This window comes from Anarhichas minor, unplaced genomic scaffold (genome assembly GCF_050575085.1).
Source record: "Anarhichas minor isolate MPS153535 unplaced genomic scaffold, ASM5057508v1 ptg000068l, whole genome shotgun sequence".
Classification (NCBI taxonomy): Eukaryota; Metazoa; Chordata; class Actinopteri; order Perciformes; family Anarhichadidae; genus Anarhichas; species Anarhichas minor.
Window position 1 is genome coordinate 249104 of NW_027466514.1, and position 20145 is coordinate 269248.

Here is a 20145-nt window from a genome sequence, read left to right on the forward strand (position 1 = left end):
TAGGACAAACTGCAGCTTCCATACAAACTACATACTGATGCATGCAGTCTGCATTCAACTGGGACATACTGCTTCCTCATCACATGGCTCCTTAACCTTTGACCTTCTTGTTCATGTACCTGCTGTGCAAAGGATTGTGGGTCAGAATAGCCAGGAAAGCATGCTGGCTTGCATACTGCAACATTTGTAATTCCTGCAGCAAACACCCCCAAGGTGGAAACAACACGACCACTGTCAACAACAACCTGCAGGAAAGACAAGATATCCTGAAGAGAGCAGGAAGGAGGAGCGAGGCCCTTCATCTGGCACCAGTCCACTAACGAGGCGAGTAATCCCTCTAAGGGGAGGAGACATGTGCATTCTGATACGTGTAGACAACAGGGACCAGGAGACCAAGGTCACTCAGTCTCACCCTTAAACCTCCAGACCATGAGGTGCTGACCCAGAATGGAGCGCTCTCCTTGATGCAGAGCAGTGGGCAGGTCCAGTAACCATTAGGACCACTAGTGATGCAACATGGACAGGTGCTGCTTTGAACCCTGTTGAAGTGTCCACTCCCAAAGGGGCACACTGGGTGTTTTCTCTATTAGTGAATAAGAGAGTAAAGGTGATGATCTGTCCACATCAGAACAGACACTGCTGCCCTGTGCAGGGCCGGGGATCTGACCACCTCCTGTCTGTTGAGGTTCACCTCCACAGTGGTGTTGTCCCACCTCAACAGGACGTGCTTCCCCCTCAGTTGTGGAGTGAAATGGTTCAGCAGCTTCTGAACAGCAACAAGCTGCAGCAGGTTGATGTGACGGGAGGAGTCCAGCCACGTGCCTCCTACTGCCACTCGTGGATGAAAAATTGGACGTGATGGAGGACTCACACCAGTCTTACACTATAATCACAATACGACAAAACATTAACAAGGATTTAAGTTAAACCTCATCAAAAGTCAAATTAAAGGACAGGTCTTTCGTTTATTTTGAAAACTTCAAAGGGAGTTTTCTGTTCTAAGATCCAAGGGGAGAGAGTTCCACAGTTTAGGGCCATAAAAACAGAAAGAACCTCACTAGAACTATTGTGGGAGTTCAGGACCTTCTAAAAGAACGGCAGTGGAAGATCTCAGAGTTCTTGTTGGGACGTAAAATAAAAGGCAGTCTCTGTTAAATGAAGGTGTTGATCATGTGAGTCTTTGTAGATAAGTACAAGGACTTTAAAATCAACTGTCAGAGACACAGGGGAGCAGTGTAGTAATGCGAGCAGAGAGACCTACCGATCCCTCAAGTCCACTTATTCAAATGTCATGATCAACAGAATCAAATGCAGCGCTCAGGTCTAATAAAAAGAGGACAGACACATTGTGTGAATCAGAAGAAACTCTCATGTCATTTACGACCTTAAATAAAGCGGTTTCAGTGCTTTGGTTGGTCCGATAGCCAGACTGGAGTTTATCTAATATATCATAATTATTCAGACGATCGTGTAGCTGCTCAATACAATCTTCTGATGAAGTATACTCTGAGGAGGATTTGAGATCGGCCTGTAGTTATCAAGGTCATTAATGTCCCAACCTGATGTCAGTACATCGTATAAACAGCTCATCATCACCAACATGTCCACCTGTCATCAGAACCAATGTTGGGCTTTAACATTGCAGTCAGTAGAGACACGGAGTACAAATGACACAAAGCATGAAAGGCATGTTTAATGCAACATGACATGTTCATGTCATTCATACGTCATTTGATGAGAACAGGCTTCTGAAGCAGAGGCTTCATCAAAGCTGCGGAGACACGTTGATTCTTCTTCTTGTGTTGTGAGAGAGGCTCAGGAAGCTGGAAGCTTTCATTTAAATAACTGGAACACACCAAACTGTCAGAGTGCTGCTTTCACTGCTTTCATTGTGTTGGACGCTGATGGACAGTTATGGTATTGTATTTTCATTCCTACAGTATTTTATTTATTTTTATTTAATTTTGTATCTGTGCAAATTAATCTTTATTGCTCCACAGAACACAGGTTCATAACAAACAGGTTCAAACCCAAACATTAGAAGAAATAATCACACTAATCCCAAATACAGAAACTTTTATTCTGACAGATATTTGCCACAAATTGTGTTTCAGAGATACATTTCAGATTCACTTTTACTGAGTAGAATTCTGAAGCTTCAAAGTTAACCGAATATCAGTTGGAGGACTGATAGGACCCCCCCCCCCCCCTATAAGAGAACACATGTCCATGGCACTAATGAACCTGATATTAAAGTGTTTTTAAGGAGACAGCCACTCTGCTTTATAAAACCAGTCATCAGCTCAAACATGCTGCGTTGGTAAAGTGTCAGTTAGTAAGGTTTCACACAATCTATACTCACAACAATCACAACTCACAACAAGATTCTCAGATTTGGTCACTAGAGGGCAGCAGAGGTCTTTCCTCACTAAATCATTCAGAAGATCTCAACTAACTTGGCCCCATTAGATTCACACATTCTGACATCTGTCACTACATATTCTCCATCAGCTGTGAAATCAGTCAGAGTGAACAAAACTAACTTTATTAATAATATAGGAGCAGCTTCTTTTTACAATATGGTGGATTATGAGACAATCAGCCCCTAAAATATCTCAGCAGCTCTCCTTCATAGGAGCAAGACACACTTTATAGTTGTTTAGCCTCTTTTTGTTCTTTTATCTCTTTGTAGTAATTTTGAGTCTCTTTGTAGTTGTTTTGAGTCTCTTTGTAGTCATTTTGAGTCTATTTATAGCTGTTTTGAGTCTCTTTGTAGTCATTTTGAGTCTCTTAGTAGTTGTTTTGAGTCTCTTTGTAGTCATTTTGAGTCTCTTTGTAGTTGTTTTCGGTCTCTTTGTAGTCATTTTGAGTCTCTTTGTAATCATTTTGAGTCTCTTTATAGTTGTTTTTATCTCTTTGTAGTTGTTTTTATCTCTTTGTAGTCGTTGTGTGTCTCTTTGTAGTTGTTTTGTGTCTCTTTGTAGTTGTTTTGAGTCTCTTTGTAGTTGTTTTGAGTCTCTTTGGAGTCATTTTGAGTCGCTTTGTAGTTATTTTGAGTCTCTTTGTAGTCATTTTGAGTCTCTTTGTAGATGTTTTGAGTCTCTTTGTAGTTGTTTTGAGTCTCTTTGTAGTTGTTTTGATCTCTTTGTAGTTGTTTTGATCCTCTTTGTAGCTGTTTTGAGTCTCTTTGTAGGTGTCTTGTGTAACTTTCACTGGTTCAGGCAGACTTGAATCAAAAAGCCTGACAATAGAATAGAAAATAGAATAGAAACCCTTTTTATTGTCATATACATATACACAAAATTTGACTTCTGCATTTGACCCATCCCTGTATATAGGGAGACGCAAAATAACTACAAAGCGACTGCCATTGATAGACGCCCGGGGAGCTGGGGGTTCAGTGTCTTGCTCAGGGACACTTCGACACGTGGTACATCCCAGTCGAGGATCGAACCGTTGACCCTGCGGCTACCAGACAACCCTCTTAACCCAGTGAGCCACGGTCACCCCTGTGAATGACGCAGACTTTGAGGCAGTTGAAGGAAAGTTCAGTTTACTCATCAGGTCGGGCGAGATCAAAACCAGGAGATCAGTCACTCAGGATACCAAATCTGAAAAGTTTCAGGTAGAAAATCCAAAGTCCAAGAAGCAGACAAGCAGGGTCAGAACAGGCAGATCAGATAACACGGACTAGGAAACACTGGAGAGTTTGACAGAAACATACAAGTCAACCTGACAAGGACCGAGTGAAAGTAGACTTGTAACAATACTGAGGGACTAATGAGAGGATGAGCTGCAGGTGAGGAGACGGTCGGGGAAGACCAGAGGTCTCATTTATGAACCAGAGTGTAGGATCCACACTGAATGTTTGTTTACGTTGAAATGAGGAAATGCACATGAAAAATATTCTGATCCATAAAACCTTGTGTGCTCCTGTTAGTGAGCTACTTCCTGTTTTAAATCAAGCTGTAAATGTGAGCAGCTGGTTCAGCCTCACATCCGTCCCGCTACACGCCCACATTCAACCATCAATGGTGAAAGCAAAGCACCTCATGAATGGTGATGAATAGAAATGAGCTGCTGATCAACGAGTCTTCACAGTGGATCACGGACCAAGAGGAAGACCAAGAAAAGGAGTTTTAAATGGGTGAGGTGGTCCCTGAACACGGGTTCCCTCCTTTTTTCTACTCATGTCATCCTAACACTTCCAGAGCTTCCATCGTGCAGCATTACACATAACGAGTGTCACTGTAGTATTTACATGTTCACAGGAATCACACTGATGCTTCCACAATGATGGAGACAATCAGTGGATCCACCACCCTGGATATCATTTAACAAAGGAAGTATGAGAGGTGAACACTATTGATGACTTTATTGAAGTTCTCTCATGGTGAACTTGTCCTGCATTATGATTATGACTCATAATGAGGATATGGAGACTGTTACTGGCTTCATGTCCACACTGTGTTAACTTGCACAATCCTTATGTGCAGGTGAAGAAGATGAAGGTGAGGTGACTGGAGTGTGTGACAGTCACAGTGGTGACTCCAGTGGGCTCTGATAGTTCATCAGAGAGCTTTATTTAGTCTGTGTACAGTATGCTGTATCTGTCACTATGTAATAAACCATCAATGAATTCATAAAGTTGTTTTTATTGCAGCAATTTTACTCACAAAACCTATATGAAAACCAAGATCGTATTTGATGATTTATGCAGAGTATATATGAATGAGGAAAGAACTTGGTCGAGGAAAACACAGGCAGAGATCCAAAAAAACAGGAACATGAAAACTAGGAAAACTGCTGGAGTGTAGACACAGAGGACTATGATGAACTGGAACAGAGACGGAGGAACACAGGGTCTAAAACCACTGGGGAGGTGTAGGTGATTAGACACAGGTGGAGTCAATGAGGGGCGGGGCAGAAAAACAGTGTCCCGTGTCAAACAAACACGGGACACAAGCGGCAGGGAACTTCAAAATAAAACAGGAAACAAACAAAACCAAGATCATGACAGTAGCACCCCTGCAAGGGACGAATCCCAGACATTCCAACAGTCAAACAAGACCCGGGGGTGGATGGTGGGGTTCTAGAGGACGGATGAATGGGACAAAATAGTCAGAGAGCTGGAGAATGGGGGGGTGAGCAACCGAGCAGAACCGTTTCAGAGCATTGGCAGGACGATGACCAGGCGAACAGAGCTGCTCCTGAGGGGTCAAGCTGGAGGACGACCTGTAGGGCGGAGCTCTGACCAATGGGTCTCTGCGGCCTGGAGCTCTCGCCAAGAGGTCTCTGCGGCCTGGAGCTCTCACCAAGGGGTCTCTGTGGCCTGGAGCTCTCACCAATGGGTCTCTGCGGCCTGGAGCTCTCACCAAGGGGTCTCTGTGGCCTGGAGCTCTCACCAATGGGTCTCTGCGGCCTGGAGCTCTCGCCAAGAGGTCTCTGTGGCGTGGAGCTCTGTTGAAACAGGAGGTTGCTGCGGCCCAGTGGGAACAGGAACAGGGGTGGTCGCTGCAAGCCAGCAGGAAAAGAAACAGGGGGTCGCTGAGGCCCATTCAGGAGTCGACCGGACCTCTGAAAGGAAACCTGAAGCTGGAGTCGGGGCTGTGCAGTCAGGGGCTGGGACAGGTTGAGAAGCAGACTGGAGACTAGCGGACTCGTGGCTAGCTGGTAACAGGCTAATCGAGTGGGAACCATCAGGTTTGAGGCTAGCTGACTAAGAGAAAAAAACAGGAACATGAACACTAGGAAAACTTCTGGACCGTAGACACAGAGGACTATGATGACCAGGCACAGAGACGGGGAACACAGGGTTTAAAACCACTGCGGAGGTGTAGGTGATAAGACACAGGTGGAGTCAATCAGGGGCGGGGCAGAAAAACAGTGTCGGGAAAACAAACAAAGGCAGGAAGTGAAGTGATCTGAAATGAGAGGAGAGGTAAGTAACACAAAATAAAACATTCTGGAGCCCCACAGGGAACTGTTCTGTCTCCCTTCCTGTTCACCTTGTACACCACTGACTTCCAGTACAACTCAGGGTCATGCCATCTGCAGAAGTTCTCTGATGACTCTGCAGTGGTCGGGTGTATAAGGGACGGACGGGAGGAGGAGTACAGGGCAGTAGTGGAGGACTTTGTGGAGTGGGCCGGTAGAAATCACCTGCTTCTGAACGTGGCCAAGACCAGAGAGATGGTGGTCGACTTCAGGAGGAAGACGACGGCTCCACAACCGCTGAGAGTTCTGGGAGAGGATGTGGACATGATGGAGGAGTACAAGTACCTGGGTGTCTCCATCGACAGCAGACTGAACCGGAAGACCAACATCAACGCTGTGTACAAGAAGGGGAGGAGTCGACTCTTCTTCTTGAGGAAACTTCGATCCTTCAACGTGTGCAGCAAGATGTTGGAGATGTTCTACCAGTCTGTTGTGGCCAGTGCACTGTACTTCTGTAGTCTGCTGGGGGAGCAGCATTGGAGCCGGAGACACCAACAGACTTAATAAACTGATTAAGAAGGCCGGCTCCATCATTGGCTGCAAACAAGACTATCTGGAAGAGGTGGTGGAGAGGAGGACTCTGAAGAAACTATTATCCATGTTGGATAACCAGGACCACCCTCTGCACCACCTACTGCAGGGACAGACTGATCCAGATACAGGAGAACATTCTGCTATAACACTCTATAATAAATCACCTCTGAACAGATCAATCACACAACTATAACTCTGTTACTGGTTAAATCTTTGCACTACTGTTTAGTTAGTTAATTTAATATTATTCTATTTCATGGTATATATTGTGCATTTGATATTTAATCATTTATATTTACCTGTATCATAATTGCTGCTATAGCAAAAAAATGTCCCCTTGATATCATCTCAATCATTCAGTGCTGTGAGCCTCTCAGGAGAAGAGCTCTCTGACCTCATGGAGACTACGCAGACTCCCTCAGAGACCAGCAACACTGCACTTTGGTTGGAATGTACAAAATACAAACCAGTTTTATTTGGTTTATACAATAAAAAGATTAAAGGTTACAGAAACAGATGATGCAAAAAGTAAAGACAATAAAAGATAAAATGTGAAAAACCTCAAAAGTTCAGATCACCAATAAGCCTCGTCACACATCACACATGAACACATGAATGAAGATCAGTGAAACATGATCATCATTAAATGAACACATGATCAGTAAGAATACAAACCAAAGAATGAAAAGTTAAATCATGACACATTCTGCATTATAATATATCTTCATTGAATCAACAGCTGAGTTGGTTCTTGATCAGTAGTTTGGTTCAAACTTCTTTTGTCTCTTTTGATTTGTTTCTATGAGTTTCATCAAACTAGCACACAGTCAGTGATGAATGAAGTCAAAGTGAACAACACCACGTGAAGAACGACGCTGCATTGAACTAATCCTTCATGTGATAGTGTTCTGATGGATTTGGACATTTCTGCTTTGACGTGATGTTTATGTGCTTTATTATCTAGAATCATCCAAAACTTTGATTTCTTTTGATCTCAACGTCACTTCTCTAAGTTTGTTCATTTGTTACACGATGATCAAAGAAGATGAATTTAGTTTGTTCAAATCAAAACAACTCTTCACAACTTGTGGTTCTTGTTCCACAGATGCTGAATTTGATCCAGAAAGACTCTTGTTTGACATTCGGAGGTTTTTCTGAACACAAACAAATGTTTCAAGACAACAAAGTTCAGTTTTCTACACAAAGTCAAAGATGTTTCACAGCTTCTCTCAGACAACACATCATTTCAGGTCATTACATGGACCTCGCTCAGCTCTTTCACACATCCATCTGCAACACCACAAGTCCCAGAGAGCTCTCAACCCCCCAGAGTCCAGACCAGCTCAGGTACCCCTCACCTGCTCCAACTGCATCTACAACCACTGAGAGATCAGGTTGGTACCAACTCACATCAGCTGTGTGTGATCCTGTACACACTGAACTATCTGGTCAGCAGAGAGGAGGTTCCTCTAGCAGGAGGAGACTCTCCCTCCTCCAGAGAACACAGAGACACTGAGGAAGGACACCAGGACCTGGACCAGAACCTGGACCAGAACCCAAAGCCAGGATAAAGAGGTTCAGTGAATGTGGTGTTGACAGTGTGGAGGTGGATCAGTGTGTCAGAGGAGACTCTGTAGAAGGACAGAGAGCCAGCAGGACAGTCCACATACACTGCTACTCTACCAGAGGGGAGGGAGGAGGAGGAGGAGGAGGAGAGGGATGTTCTTGTCTTATTGTGACGGACATAGTAACCATCATCATCACACCACAGACTCCAGGACTGATCATTCTCTCCAAACACACAGTCTTCACTGTCTCCTTTCCTTCTGATTCCTCTGTAACTCACTGATATATCAACTCCTCCTCTCCACTCGACCTCCCAGTAACAGCGACCAGTCAGACCAGTTCTACACAGCAGCTGAGGCCAGTAGTTAAACCTGTCTGGATGATCAGGATATGACTGAACCTCCTCCACATATGTCACCTCCCTGTTGTTGTCAGACAGTTTGAGTTTTCTGTTCACTGTGTTTGTGTCGAGTGTGAGTTCACAGGAATCTGATGGAGAGAACAAGACACAATACAGCTGCAGTTATTAATCTATCATGTGTTTGATGATGACATCAGAGATGTGAATGAGTGATGTCACAGTTTGAAGATGCTTTGTTGCCATGAATCAAACTCAAAGCACACTTACACTTCCTCAGACCTGGTCTGGACCATCGGACTCCAGCAGGCTCCGCCCTGAAAGGAGGAGGGGGGTCAGAGCAGCATGGAGACATGGACATTACATCGCTCTCACACACACAGAGCTTTGTTATTCATGTTCACATGGAGCACTTATTATTCATCAGCTCATACTCTTTGACTTCACTGGAGCTTCTTCTGATTGGCCCATGACGACAGCTCATTATGTTCACTTATTCATGATGTATTATTATCAGTATTATATTGACCATCATCATCCATTTCACACTCAGTTTCCTCTACAGTCAGTCAGTGAATCACATGTTTAAACCTGCATCTATTGATTCCTTTGTCCACTTGTGGTTCAGTGAAAACAAGCTGTGAACACAACATGTGACATCTTATCAGCTTATAAAGTAGTTGTGTCTCACATGATATCAACAGCTGCTTCCACATCCAGCAGTTACACATCAACATGATGACTCATCAGGAGTCTTTGTCTTTGTGTCTCCTGATGAATGGAAGTCCACTACTCTCTCTCTTGTAGCTCTGTGTTTGGTCTCCAGCACCTCCTGAGGGAAACATCTGTCTCTTTAGCTGCTAAATGCTCCACTATGTTCACCAGCTCGTCTCTAACTGAGTCTGTCTGCTGTTTGCTGCTGAGCAGGTAGTGAACAGTGGCTTCATCACAGCTTGTTGGATGAAAACAGCTGCTGCTGGAAACACTGAGACTCAACCAAACAGGAAATGTGCTGCAGAACCAAAACTAGGAGCTAAAAGAGGCTAAAACGCTGTGTAGAGCTGCAGAGATGGAGACAGTTCTCTGTGGGTTCATCACCACCACACGACTCTTCACCATCACACAGAGTCAGCTGATCCGTTGTCAATATAGAAGTATTGATTGTTGATGTTTTGGTCCTGACAAGCGACCTCTTGTGTTTGTGTAATAATGACTGTTGTCTCTCAGAAGTAAAGGAGGAAGTATCCTGAAATCACTACAGCGCCACAAACCCTCTGATGGAGGAGGTCGGGGGGGATGGTTGGATGTACAAAGCTGTTCACATCCCGTCTCCTAGCAACGGCGCAATAGCGGCATCGTGGAGTTGCAGATTGGCAGGTCCTGCGACTCCGCGTGTCCTGTTGCATCGAGGAGGCCGTTTATCGTATCATAGGACATGTTTTTCAAAGACTGCGTCAAGTGCAAAGCAGTTCCTCAACAGCAACAATATCTTGGTTATGTTTCATGGTGTGCTTTTTGGACTACTACTGCTTTTATTTGCGGTAATGCCTGTTCGCGTCTGTCTGGCCAGAATGATTAAGGCTGATAGAAATCAGCTGGACCACCGCGCACTCCTGGCGGCTGAGCTTGGGAAAAACGCTGACTCAGGGCCAGTCGACGCTCTTCCAGTGAGTTTATACCACAATTTACTGCGCGATTTTTCAATATATTCGTCTGTCCTGCGGCACGGACGTGCCCATGTACAGGAGCGAATCACCGGTACAGCGGACCGGTCATCGGCCGCCCCGTCCCGGAGGATAACAGGTCTCCTATTCATGCTGCTCCTGCTCTCCGGTGATGTACAGCTAAATCCTGGACCAGTGACTCCAGGAACGCCGCAGAACTTCGGTGCTGATCTATGCCCGAGTGTGGCCGGGACTACCCCGATGTCAGTAAGTGAGCCTGGTCTTTCGGAGTCAGGCTTCTCCCTTAGACTGAACTTTCTTAACACCGGGTGTAGCGGCGTTCAGTCGGTGATGTTCGTTATCAAGCCGCAAATGAGCTGCAGACACAGTGACTTCATTTCCTTACGCGAATGACAGGAGATCGTTTAAGTCTTTTCGTCTTGTCTTTATTTTACACAACAAAGCGTTAACTAAATACACAAATAATATATACTGTCACACGGTAGAAAAACTATATGCTCCCGTGTCTAATGCAGCTCTTTGGGTTTTGCACCAGCTGCCGTCATGACGTCATTAAATCAAGAAAAAAGGGAGCGTCAATCATTAACATAAATTATTAATATTCCGGAAATTCCAATGAACTAATATATAAGCTTCTGGCTCTTACACCGGGCATGATGTCGTAATGGATAACTTTTCGCTGCTGGACTGTGGAGACCTAGATATGTCCTTGGGATCTCTCACAAACTCAGCAAGAGACACCGCTGTGTGTCCAACCCTGCAGTAAGGAGGCAGAGCTTGTTCAAAACTTTTCAAACTGTCAATCATGCGAAAGTCTTATGGGACACGAAGCTGAAACCTAGGGGGCTATTTGGTGGCCACTTCAACATCAGAAGTATTGCGGCAAAGAGCAATCAGCTAATTCATCTCATGTCTGATTCAAATCTGGACTTTCTCTGTCTGACTGAAACGTGGTTGAAACCGTCTACTCCCGCGAGTGTTTTCACGGTGCCCGGCTATCAATGTTTTAGACGGGATAGAACTGTTGGAAGGGGAGGAGGGGTGCTTTTCTATGTGAAGGACGACATAAAATGTGAGCGTGTGGTTTTCAAAGCGGACAACAGGTTAGAATATGTCGGGTTAAAAATAATCTTGTCCCAGAAAATGTCTTTTAACATTTTAGGTATCTATAGGCCCCCTTCTGCAGATGACACCTTCTATGATCAACTGACAGAAGTCTTAAAAGAGTGCAACAAAGAATAAATTCTCATGGGTGATTTTAATGTGAACTGGGGGATAAATCAAAGAGGAAAAAACAAAAATTGATCACTGAGAAATTTCATCTAGAACAAAATAAATAAATTTGACATTTAAGAAAAATGGTTAAACCCATAAAATACAACCTAGCAAATTTTAGACACATCAGAAACTGTCTCTCTCCAAATGCAGCAAAGATATTCATGCATGCCATGATCTTTTCTCATATGTCCTACTGCATTACATGTTGGGGGCAGGCTGGTGAAACCTCTCGAGTCTTTATAGAAGCAAACAATAAAAATTCTGGACAAAAGGCCGTTGCACTTTCACCATTGTCGGGTGTTGGAGAAGCACAATCTACTGAGCTTTAACAACTTTAGATTGTTCTCAAATTTGTGCCTGGTCTATAGACTTTTAAATGGTTTGGCCCCTCCTCCACTCCGTGACTTTGTATATACTCGCTCAGCAACTTCTATTAGATCAGCGAGAATATCCTCTACACGAGACTGTACAACACCATTTCGCAGCACTACTTTTGGTCAATCAGCCTTCTCTGTAACAGCAACACAGCAGTGGAACAGCCTGCCTGAAGGTGTGAGGAGCTGCAGCTCTATTAGCACTTTTAAAGCCAACTTCAAAAGTCTTTTAAAAACTGCACAACACTGCACACACTGACCTCAATTCTTGTGGTCTTTTCTGACTTGATTTTATTGACACACATTCATTTTTGATGTGCTATTTGTGTGTAGCGTTGTATTGGGTGTCTTGTATGTTTTTATGGTATATCTCTGTATTATGTCTTTTCCTTTTACTGTGTTATTGTCTTGTCCTTGTTTGACCTGCCAAGGGACTGCAGATGCAAATTAGCTTAAGCTACAATCTGGTACAGTGCATCGAATGGAGACATTTATGTTTAAACTGTACATGGTCCCTTTTAAATAAATAAATTAAAAAATATATTTTAAAAACAGTTTCTATTATCTGTAATCTGGGGGTGAAAATATTACAGTTCAAGTCCGTCTGCAGCCACAGAGCACTGCCTGTGTCCCCCTAGAACTTTGGTCCAGTCCTCAATAAACCTCTTTGGGCTCTGACACACCATGTCCACAACCAGCTGTTGGTTCTTCACCGAGCGTCTGTGGCCGACTGTCACCTGTAGTTTCAACAAGTCGACTCTTATCAGCCAGGGAACTGGCTCTCAGTGCAAAACAAACCACAACCAGGTAAAGCTGAACTCCTTTAAAACATGAAAACATTCCTATTGTGATGATTCATCAAGACGCTTTAAACAGATTGTTTCTGTCTGTTTGTCTTCTCACAATAATGTCTGGACTGAAGGACAACACACACGAGCATCAACACATCAACTATTGTTTGATATGAGCCCACAAACCTGCAGCGTGACGACGTTGACTCATGTCAACCCACCATGATGCCCGTCAGCGTGTCAGGATACACCACTGTCCTATTTTCTAATGTTGAAACAAGACAACGCTCCAGAAAAACAACAGATTCATCACCTTCCCTCCCTGTTGTGGCTCATCCTGGCTACTGTTCCCTGACTACTTCTGTCTGTATTGATGGTCTGATGTGGGACACAAACAGTCTGATGAGTCTCTGGTAGTTTGAGGTCAGCTTGGTGGGTCAGGGTCATATTAACCAGGCTGACAGTGTGACAGAGAAAAAGTCTCCAGCTCTACCTCCTCCATCAGACTGATTGTCTGTGGCTGCAGCAGGCCTCCTCATACCTGAGAGTTTCCAGTCTCCAGTGTGGATCCTTCAGTCCATCAGACAGCAGGTTCACTCCTGAGTCTCCTGGGTGATTGTAGCTCAGGTCCAGCTCTCTCAGATGTGAGGGGTTGGAGCTCAGAGCTGAGACCAGAGAAGCACAGCCTTCCTCTGTGATCAGACAGCCTGACAGGCTGCAAACACACAAAACAACACACATGTCACATGATCTGAGGGAACTGTGAGGGCTGGAAGGTTTACGTTTATTACTGTCATCACAAATCTGTTTGTGTGTAAACTTTAAACTTAGTACTTAGTCCAAGAAAAGTAATTCACAGGGTCACCTGAGAGTCTCCAGTATACAATGTGGACTCTTTAGTCCTCCAGACAGCATCTTCACTCCTGAATCCTGCAGGTTGTTGTTACTCAGGTCCATCTCTCTCAGACTAGAGGACTGGGAGCTGAGAACTGAGGACAGAGCTTCACAGCTTCTCTCTGAGAGGTTACAGCCACTCAGTCTGAAGAGACAATGATGAAGAAAAATAAACAATAAGTAGAAAAGACAGCAGCGTATTTAAGTTATGATATATGAATCTAACTCTCTCTGTACGTACAGAGCTTTGTTGGAGGCTTTGACCACTGGCAGCAGCCTCAGAAGAGCCTCCTCTGAAGCAGAGTATTTCTTCAGGTCAAACACGTCCAGATCTTTTTCTGATGACAGTAAGATGAAGACCAGAGCTGACCACTGAGCAGGAGACAGTTTATCTGTGGAGAGACGTCCTGAACTCAGGGACTGTTGGATCTGCTCCACTAGAGAACCATCATTCAGTTCATTCAGACAGTGGAACAGATTGATGCTTTTCTCTGGAGAGAGATTATCCTCCAACTTGTTCTTGATGTACTGGACTGTTTCCTGATTGGTCTGTGAGCTACTTCCTGTCTGTGTCAGCAAACCTTGTAGGAGAGTCTGATTGGTCTCCAGTGAAAGACCCAGGAGGAAGCGCAGGAACAAGTCCAGGTGTCCATTTGGACTCAGTAAGGCCTTGTCCACAGCACTCTGGTAGAGATGTGTTAGTTCAGGTTTGCCTCTAAAGACTTTAAACCAACGGGAGGTTGTTTGTTCTTCTGACAGCAGATTGACTCCAGAGTTGATGAAGGTCAGATGGACATGAAGAGCAGCCAGAAACTCCTGAACACTCAGATGGACGAAGCAGAACACAGTATTCTGGTACAGTCCTCTCTCCTCTCTAAATATCTGTGTGAACACTCCTGAGTACACTGAGGCTGCTCTGATGTCGATGCCACACTCTGTCAGGTCGGATTCATAGAAGATCAGGTTGCCTTTCTGCAGCTGATCAAAAGCCAGTTTTCCCAGAGACTCAGTCATCTTCCTACTCTCTGAACTCCAGTGTGGATCTGTCTCAGCTCCTCCATCATACTTGACCTTCTTCAGTTTGGACTGAACCACCAGGAAGTGGATGTACATCTCAGTCAGGGTCTTGGGCAGCTCTCCCCCCTCTCTGGTCTTCAACACATCCTCCAGAACTCCAGCAGTGATCCAGCAGAAGACTGGGATGTGGCACATGATGTGGAGGCTTCGTGAGGTCTTGATGTGGGAGATGATCCTTCTAGCCTGCTCCTCATCTCTGAATCTCTTCCTGAAGTACTCCTCCTTCTGTGGGTCAGTGAACCCTCTGACCTCTGTCACCATGTCAACACACTCAGGAGGGATCTGATTGGCTGCTGCAGGTCGTGTGGTTATCCAGAGGCGAGCAGAGGGAAGCAGTTTCCCCCTGAAGAGGTTTGTCAGCAGCACATCCACTGAGGTGGACTCTGTAACATCAGTCAGGACCTCATTGTTGTGGAAGTCCAGAGGAAGTCGACACTCATCCAGACCGTCAAAGATGAACAGAACCAGGAACTCTTCAAACCTGCAGATTCCTGCTTCTTTAGTTTCACTGAAGAAGTGATGAACAAGTTCCACCAAGCTGAACTGTTTCTCTTTCAGCACATTCAGCTCTCTGAAAGTGAATGGAAATGTGAACTGTATGTCCTGGTGGTCTTTGTCTTCAGCCCAGTCCAGAGTGAACTTCTGTGTTAAGACTGTTTTCCCAATGCCAGCCACTCCCTTTGTCATCACTGTTCTGATTGGTTCCTCTCCTCCAGGTGAGGCTTTAAAGAGGTCTTCTTGTCTGATGGTTGTTTCTGGTCTGTGTGGTTTCCTGGATGCTGTTTCAATCTGTCTGACCTCATGTTCATCATTGACCTCTGCAGTCCCTCCCTCTGTGATGTAGAGCTCTGTGTAGATCTGATTCAGAAGGGTTGGGTTTCCTGCTTTAGCGATCCCCTCAAACACACACTGGAACTTCTTCTTCAGGTTAGATTTGAGTTCACGCTGACAATCTGCAGCAAGACGTCCTGAATGAACACAGAACAAAGAAGATCAAAGAGTCAAAGAATAGATTTCAACATGTCCTTTCCTCAAAGAATGAGTCAATGAATACATGTTGGTCCATCTCTTGAGACGTTAGTAAACGTCCCATTTATCCAGCATGTTAAATCTTTAGAGAAATCCTCTTACTGCTCTGCAGACAGTCAGCCAGCTCCTCCTGCTTCATTCTCCTCAGGAAGTTCATTGTGATCTTCACAAATGCCTCTCTGCTGCTCCTCCTCTGCTCTTCATCCTCACCGTCCAACACCTCCTCATCCTCCCTCTGACTCTCTAAGCATTCTGGGTAATCTGAACTCACAACCTTCTGGATCTTCTTCAGCTCGTTCTTCACAAAAGTGACGATGTTCTCCTCCAGCAGCTGGAACAGAATATTCTATGAATGACACAAACTAAAACCATGGAAGCAAACATCAGATCCATGTTGGACAGACTGATGATCCACTGGTCTACAAAGTGCAGCATGGAGATGATTGTGAACACAATAGATGTAACAGTAGTTGTACATGTACAGACCATAAATATGGAGTCCAGGTGTGTTTGATGCTGCTGGGCAGACTGACCTCTGGGAACCTCTGAGCTCTCCTGGTCCTCTCTGTGGAGGAATCATGAACAATCAGCTCACATTGTGTCTGTACCATGAACACAAATACAACAATCAGTTAAAGATGTTGTGTTCTGTCATGATTAGTGCTGGGCAACGATAAAAAATTTGAATCGCGATTAATCGCATGATTTTTGCCAATTATCACGACAATGTTGACTTTTTTATGATCACAGAATGTTGGACTAGCTCTGAGGAATGCACCTCTTATTGAGTCATGCTGTGATTCACAGAAATGTTCTCAGTCGTTCCTCTCTCTGGATCGGCTGCTTCTCCTGCTTTGAATATCTTAGTTGTATTTACAGACCCACTAATCTTACTGTTGATCTTTCATTATGGAACAATATGACAGAGTTCTTATTCTTGGTGATTTTCATATCCATGTTTGCTGCTCCTCTTCCTCGTTTACCTCTGACTTTATCAAACTCTTAGATTCTTTTAGTTTGAGACAGTTTGTGAATCAACCGAGGCATGACAGAGGACTCACCTTAGACCTTGTGCTCTGGGTTGGTTTCTGTGTGGATGATGTGAATCTAAGTGATCACAAGGCAGTGCTTATCCAGGTTCCACTCCTCTCTCCTGATCACAAACCCCCACAATGCTTCACTCCCGCCCCTAAACTTCTGCTTTCACTGAATCACGCACAACTTTTAACACCAATGAACAACTTGGCCTCTCCACAGAGGAGCTCCTCGGTACGTCTCACAGTTCCTGCACAAACATTTTAGATTCCACTCCGCTCGTGCAGCGGCTGGGCGCAGTGCTGGAGTCCCTGAGGCAGGCGGGGCTCACCGCCAACCCAGGGAAGTGTGCAGTTGGACGGAGGGAGGTACGGTATCTGGGGTACCACTTGGGTGGCGGGCACGTGCGCCCTCAGGTGGACAAGACTGCTGCTATCTCAGCCAGCCTGCCGCCCGAGACAAAAAAAGAGGTTAGGGGTTTTTTGGGGCTGGCGGGTTATTTCAGGCGGTTCATCCCAAACTTCGCAGATCTGACCAGCCCCTTGACCGACCTGACCCGGAAAGGTGCCTCAGATCCGGTCCAGTGGTCGGAGCAGTGCCAGTTGGCGTTTGAGCAGGTAAAACAAGCCCTCTGTGGGGAACCACTCCTTCATACACCTAATTTCTCTTCATTCTGCAGACTGATGCATCGAACAGAAGGCTGGGGGCCGTTTTGTTCCAGCAGGTACGGGGGGTTGACCGCCCGGTCCTCTACATCAGCCGGAAGCTATCCGAGAGGGAGGCCAGGTACAGCACGGTGGAAAAGGAGTGCCTGGCCATCCGGTGGGCGGTCGGCTCCCTGCGCTATTACCTCCTGGGACGCTCTTTCACCCTCTGTTCAGACCACACCCCGCTCCAGTGGCTCCACCGCATGAAGGTTACTAACGCCCGGATCACTCGGTGGTATCTGGCTTTACAGCCTTTTAACTGACAGTTTACCACAGAATGTTTAGGTCAGGAACAGAAACAGATGTGTTAGTGAGGACTCATCCTACCCCCCCACCCTTGTGCACTGGTCCTTTATAAGATGTAGAAACCTGCACACGGGGCTCTTCATCCCTCAGACTGCACACAGGAGCTCAGTGGGATGATTGAACCTTCTCTGCACAGAGAATAAATACTCCAAAGACAAACCTTCTCTCCTCACATTTCCTTATTTCAGTATTATAGCCCTCACTCGTACCATCATATAGTTCTACACCACACCGTACTAACGGGCCTTTGCTGTCCGGCCCCTCAGCTGTGGAACTCTCTTCCTGCTAATCTAAGGCCGGAACGTTCAGGTTCCTCTTTAAACCTCTTCTGAAGACTCACTTTTACTGTTTGACTTATTTTACATCTGACGCATTTTATTTATTTATTTAAATCTTATTTCACGGTTTGATTGTGTTTCTTATTTGCTTTCACGTTTTATTGTGCAGCACTTTGTAAGTTTATTATGAAAAGTGCTATTTAAAAAAAGTTATTATTATCATCATCATCATCATCATCATCATCAGTTTGAAATCCTCACCTTTGATCAACAGAGTGGCGTCCATCTTTGAAGTATATAGGCTGACCCATAGACCGGTCACTCTTCATGGACACACAGCTGGGTTCAGGTCCAGGTCCAGGTCCAGGACAGTCTGGTCCCTGATGGATCCTGGTCACATGTGTAGAACCAGAGTCAGTGAATGAAAGACTTTGAGTCATGGACAGGTAGAGATGGTCATCTCACCTCTGAGCTTTGGTGTGGCTGGTCTTAGAGGGAGGGACTCCCTCCTCTCTGTCCTCACACTGATTCATAGCAGAGTCCACACCTTCACACAAACACAACAACATTATTTCTCTTCATCATGACAAACACACACAGCTCATTCACCTCAATACTAAAGACACTCATGGGACAGTTTCCATGTTGTTGTCACTCTGAGCTGCAGAGTCCTCTCTAAGAGATGACGTTCACAATGCTCTTCAGTCTGTTGGCTTGTTTGAAGACGAGAGGAAGACTCTTCATCTGGCTTTTTATTGGCCTTTCTTTGGGGATGACGTCACTTTTCACTTCTAGTTGAGTGACTTTGAAAAGCTCTTCAACGTTTGAAATGTTCCTCTGTTTCCACGTCTACTACATCCAGTCAGAGCAGGAAGCAGCTCGTCCAATAATCCAAAATCAGTCATGTGACCTTGTTAGCTGCTGCTGAATTCACATCACTTTGTACCTTCATGTGTAGAGGAACCAGTGAGAGCAGAGCTGGAAGCATCCGTCCAATCATTGATCAGCACATCAGCACTCATTCCTCCTTCACATCAACGTCCTGATTCTCTGTGATGGAGTCACACTGATGTCTCCTCTCAATGAGGCTGTTAGTGGAGCTGTCGCCCTCTGGTGGCTCAAAGGGAAACCGGCACCTTGAACTGACTCATTTCACCGTTTACCGTAAAACACCATCATTATTTGTTGGGTTGATCTTCTTATAAAACGGTTTAATATCAGCTGAACAGCTTCTTTGTGCAGACAGACGCTTACACGCATAAAATGAGTTTCCGTCTAAACGTCACTGAGCAGTAAAAGCTTCATTTATTTGAGGATCATCACGTTTGTGCTTCAACATGAAGTTAAAGAGGAAGCTGCTTCCTCCAGATCGTCACTAATTATTTTAGAACAGTCAAATCAAACTGAATTCACCTTTTTAAATAATCAGTCGTGTACTAACCTTTAGAAGCAGAGAAGAAGAAGCTGCGACATCACGAGCTCCAGAAGTGAAAGTAAAGAGGAAACAGGGAGGGAGGGGCCGTCACGAGGACACCGGAACCAGTTCCTCATGTTGCTTTGTGTTGAAGTTCATATCAAACCTTATCAATCGTAGGGGGGGGGGGGGGAATATGAAATGATGTGTAGAAATATAGAAATAAAATCTATAACATTTTATTATTAGAAATGTTTTATGACGCAAACAAATGAGAGATTATAATCATTGTTTTGATACTTTGTTTTATCATTTTAAACGGAAATTCAGAAACACCATGTTTTTGTGTGTTTTCCGTTTTAAACCAAAAACGACAAAGCGAGAGAACCAAAGTCAAATAAATCCCTCATCCCTTTATGTCTCTGGTCTCTGTCCCTGGTCTCTGTCCCTGGTCTCTGTCCCTGGTTCTCTGTCCCTGGTCTCTGTCCCTGGTCTCTGTCCCTGGTGGACTTATTGAGTCCAGCATCCATACCTGTGTCCCACCACCAGGTGGCAGCAGTCCCACTACAGTAAATTGCAAATGAACCATCAACATCAAATAAGTATGGAAGCCCATTCCTGCAGCAAAAAAAAAAAAGAAAAGAAAAAAAAAACAAAAAAGATTTAAATTTTTTTTTGTTGGCGGAAAAAAGGGAAAAAAAACCCTATTGTTATTATAATTGTTCGCCTGCTGAAGATCCTCCACTCAGCACCTGTAACAGATCAAACACAACCGAGTTTGTGATGCAGCTGCAGGTGTTTTTTTGACACCTTTTCAAGACT

At 44.8% G+C, this 20145-nt stretch overlaps 2 protein-coding genes across 6 annotated transcripts; both read right to left on the bottom strand.

Moving 5' to 3' along the window:
• Positions 1 to 3260: 3260 nt before the first annotated feature.
• On the bottom strand, positions 3261 to 6824 carry LOC142934366 (uncharacterized). 2 transcript variants are annotated; one of them, XM_076078919.1, is made up of 2 exons: positions 6283 to 6824; positions 3261 to 5719 (listed from the first exon to the last, which is right to left on the bottom strand). In XM_076078919.1, exons 1-2 carry the CDS (start codon positions 6324 to 6326, stop codon positions 5122 to 5124), a joined length of 642 nt encoding a protein of 213 aa, XP_075935034.1. In that variant the 5' UTR covers positions 6327 to 6824; the 3' UTR covers positions 3261 to 5121. The 2 variants fall into 2 exon arrangements, with proteins under 2 accessions (XP_075935034.1, XP_075935033.1); XM_076078918.1 differs by having other exon boundaries at positions 6163 to 6824.
• A 147-nt stretch (positions 6825 to 6971) lies between these two features.
• On the bottom strand, positions 6972 to 19434 carry LOC142934364 (NLR family CARD domain-containing protein 3-like). Of its 4 annotated transcripts, none has more exons than XM_076078914.1 (10): positions 19351 to 19434; positions 18375 to 18456; positions 18171 to 18299; positions 16070 to 16148; positions 15686 to 15914; positions 13719 to 15522; positions 13449 to 13622; positions 13125 to 13298; positions 8726 to 8772; positions 6972 to 8586 (listed from the first exon to the last, which is right to left on the bottom strand). In XM_076078914.1, the coding sequence occupies exons 2-10, from the start codon at positions 18440 to 18442 to the stop codon at positions 7973 to 7975; spliced, it is 3318 nt and encodes a 1105-aa protein (XP_075935029.1). In that variant the 5' UTR covers positions 18443 to 18456; positions 19351 to 19434; the 3' UTR covers positions 6972 to 7972. The 4 variants fall into 4 exon arrangements, with proteins under 4 accessions (XP_075935029.1, XP_075935028.1, XP_075935031.1 ...); XM_076078913.1 differs by lacking the exon at positions 19351 to 19434 and adding an exon at positions 18856 to 19343; XM_076078916.1 differs by lacking the exons at positions 18375 to 18456; positions 19351 to 19434 and adding an exon at positions 16645 to 17584 and having other exon boundaries at positions 17695 to 18171.
• Positions 19435 to 20145: the final 711 nt, after the last annotated feature.

What these genes read in the sequence shown, in the direction of transcription:
- LOC142934366 (XM_076078918.1), bottom strand. Translation starts at nt 6,326, where the DNA reads ATGTTGGTCTTCCGGTTCAGTCTGCTGTCGATGGAGACACCCAGGTAC. An exon ending in TTGGCCACGTTCAGAAGCAG is followed by an intron (nt 5,720 to 6,162) that starts GTGATTTCTACC and finishes TTTTTCTCTTAG; the next exon opens with TCAGCTAGCCTCAAACCTGA.
- LOC142934364 (XM_076078913.1), bottom strand. Translation starts at nt 18,931, where the DNA reads ATGAGTGCTGATGTGCTGATCAATGATTGGACGGATGCTTCCAGCTCT. An exon ending in TGGTTCCTCTACACATGAAG is followed by an intron (nt 18,457 to 18,855) that starts GTACAAAGTGAT and finishes GTTTGTGTGAAG; the next exon opens with GTGTGGACTCTGCTATGAAT. An exon ending in CAGACCAGGTCTGAGGAAGT is followed by an intron (nt 8,587 to 8,725) that starts GTAAGTGTGCTT and finishes TCTCTCCATCAG; the next exon opens with ATTCCTGTGAACTCACACTC.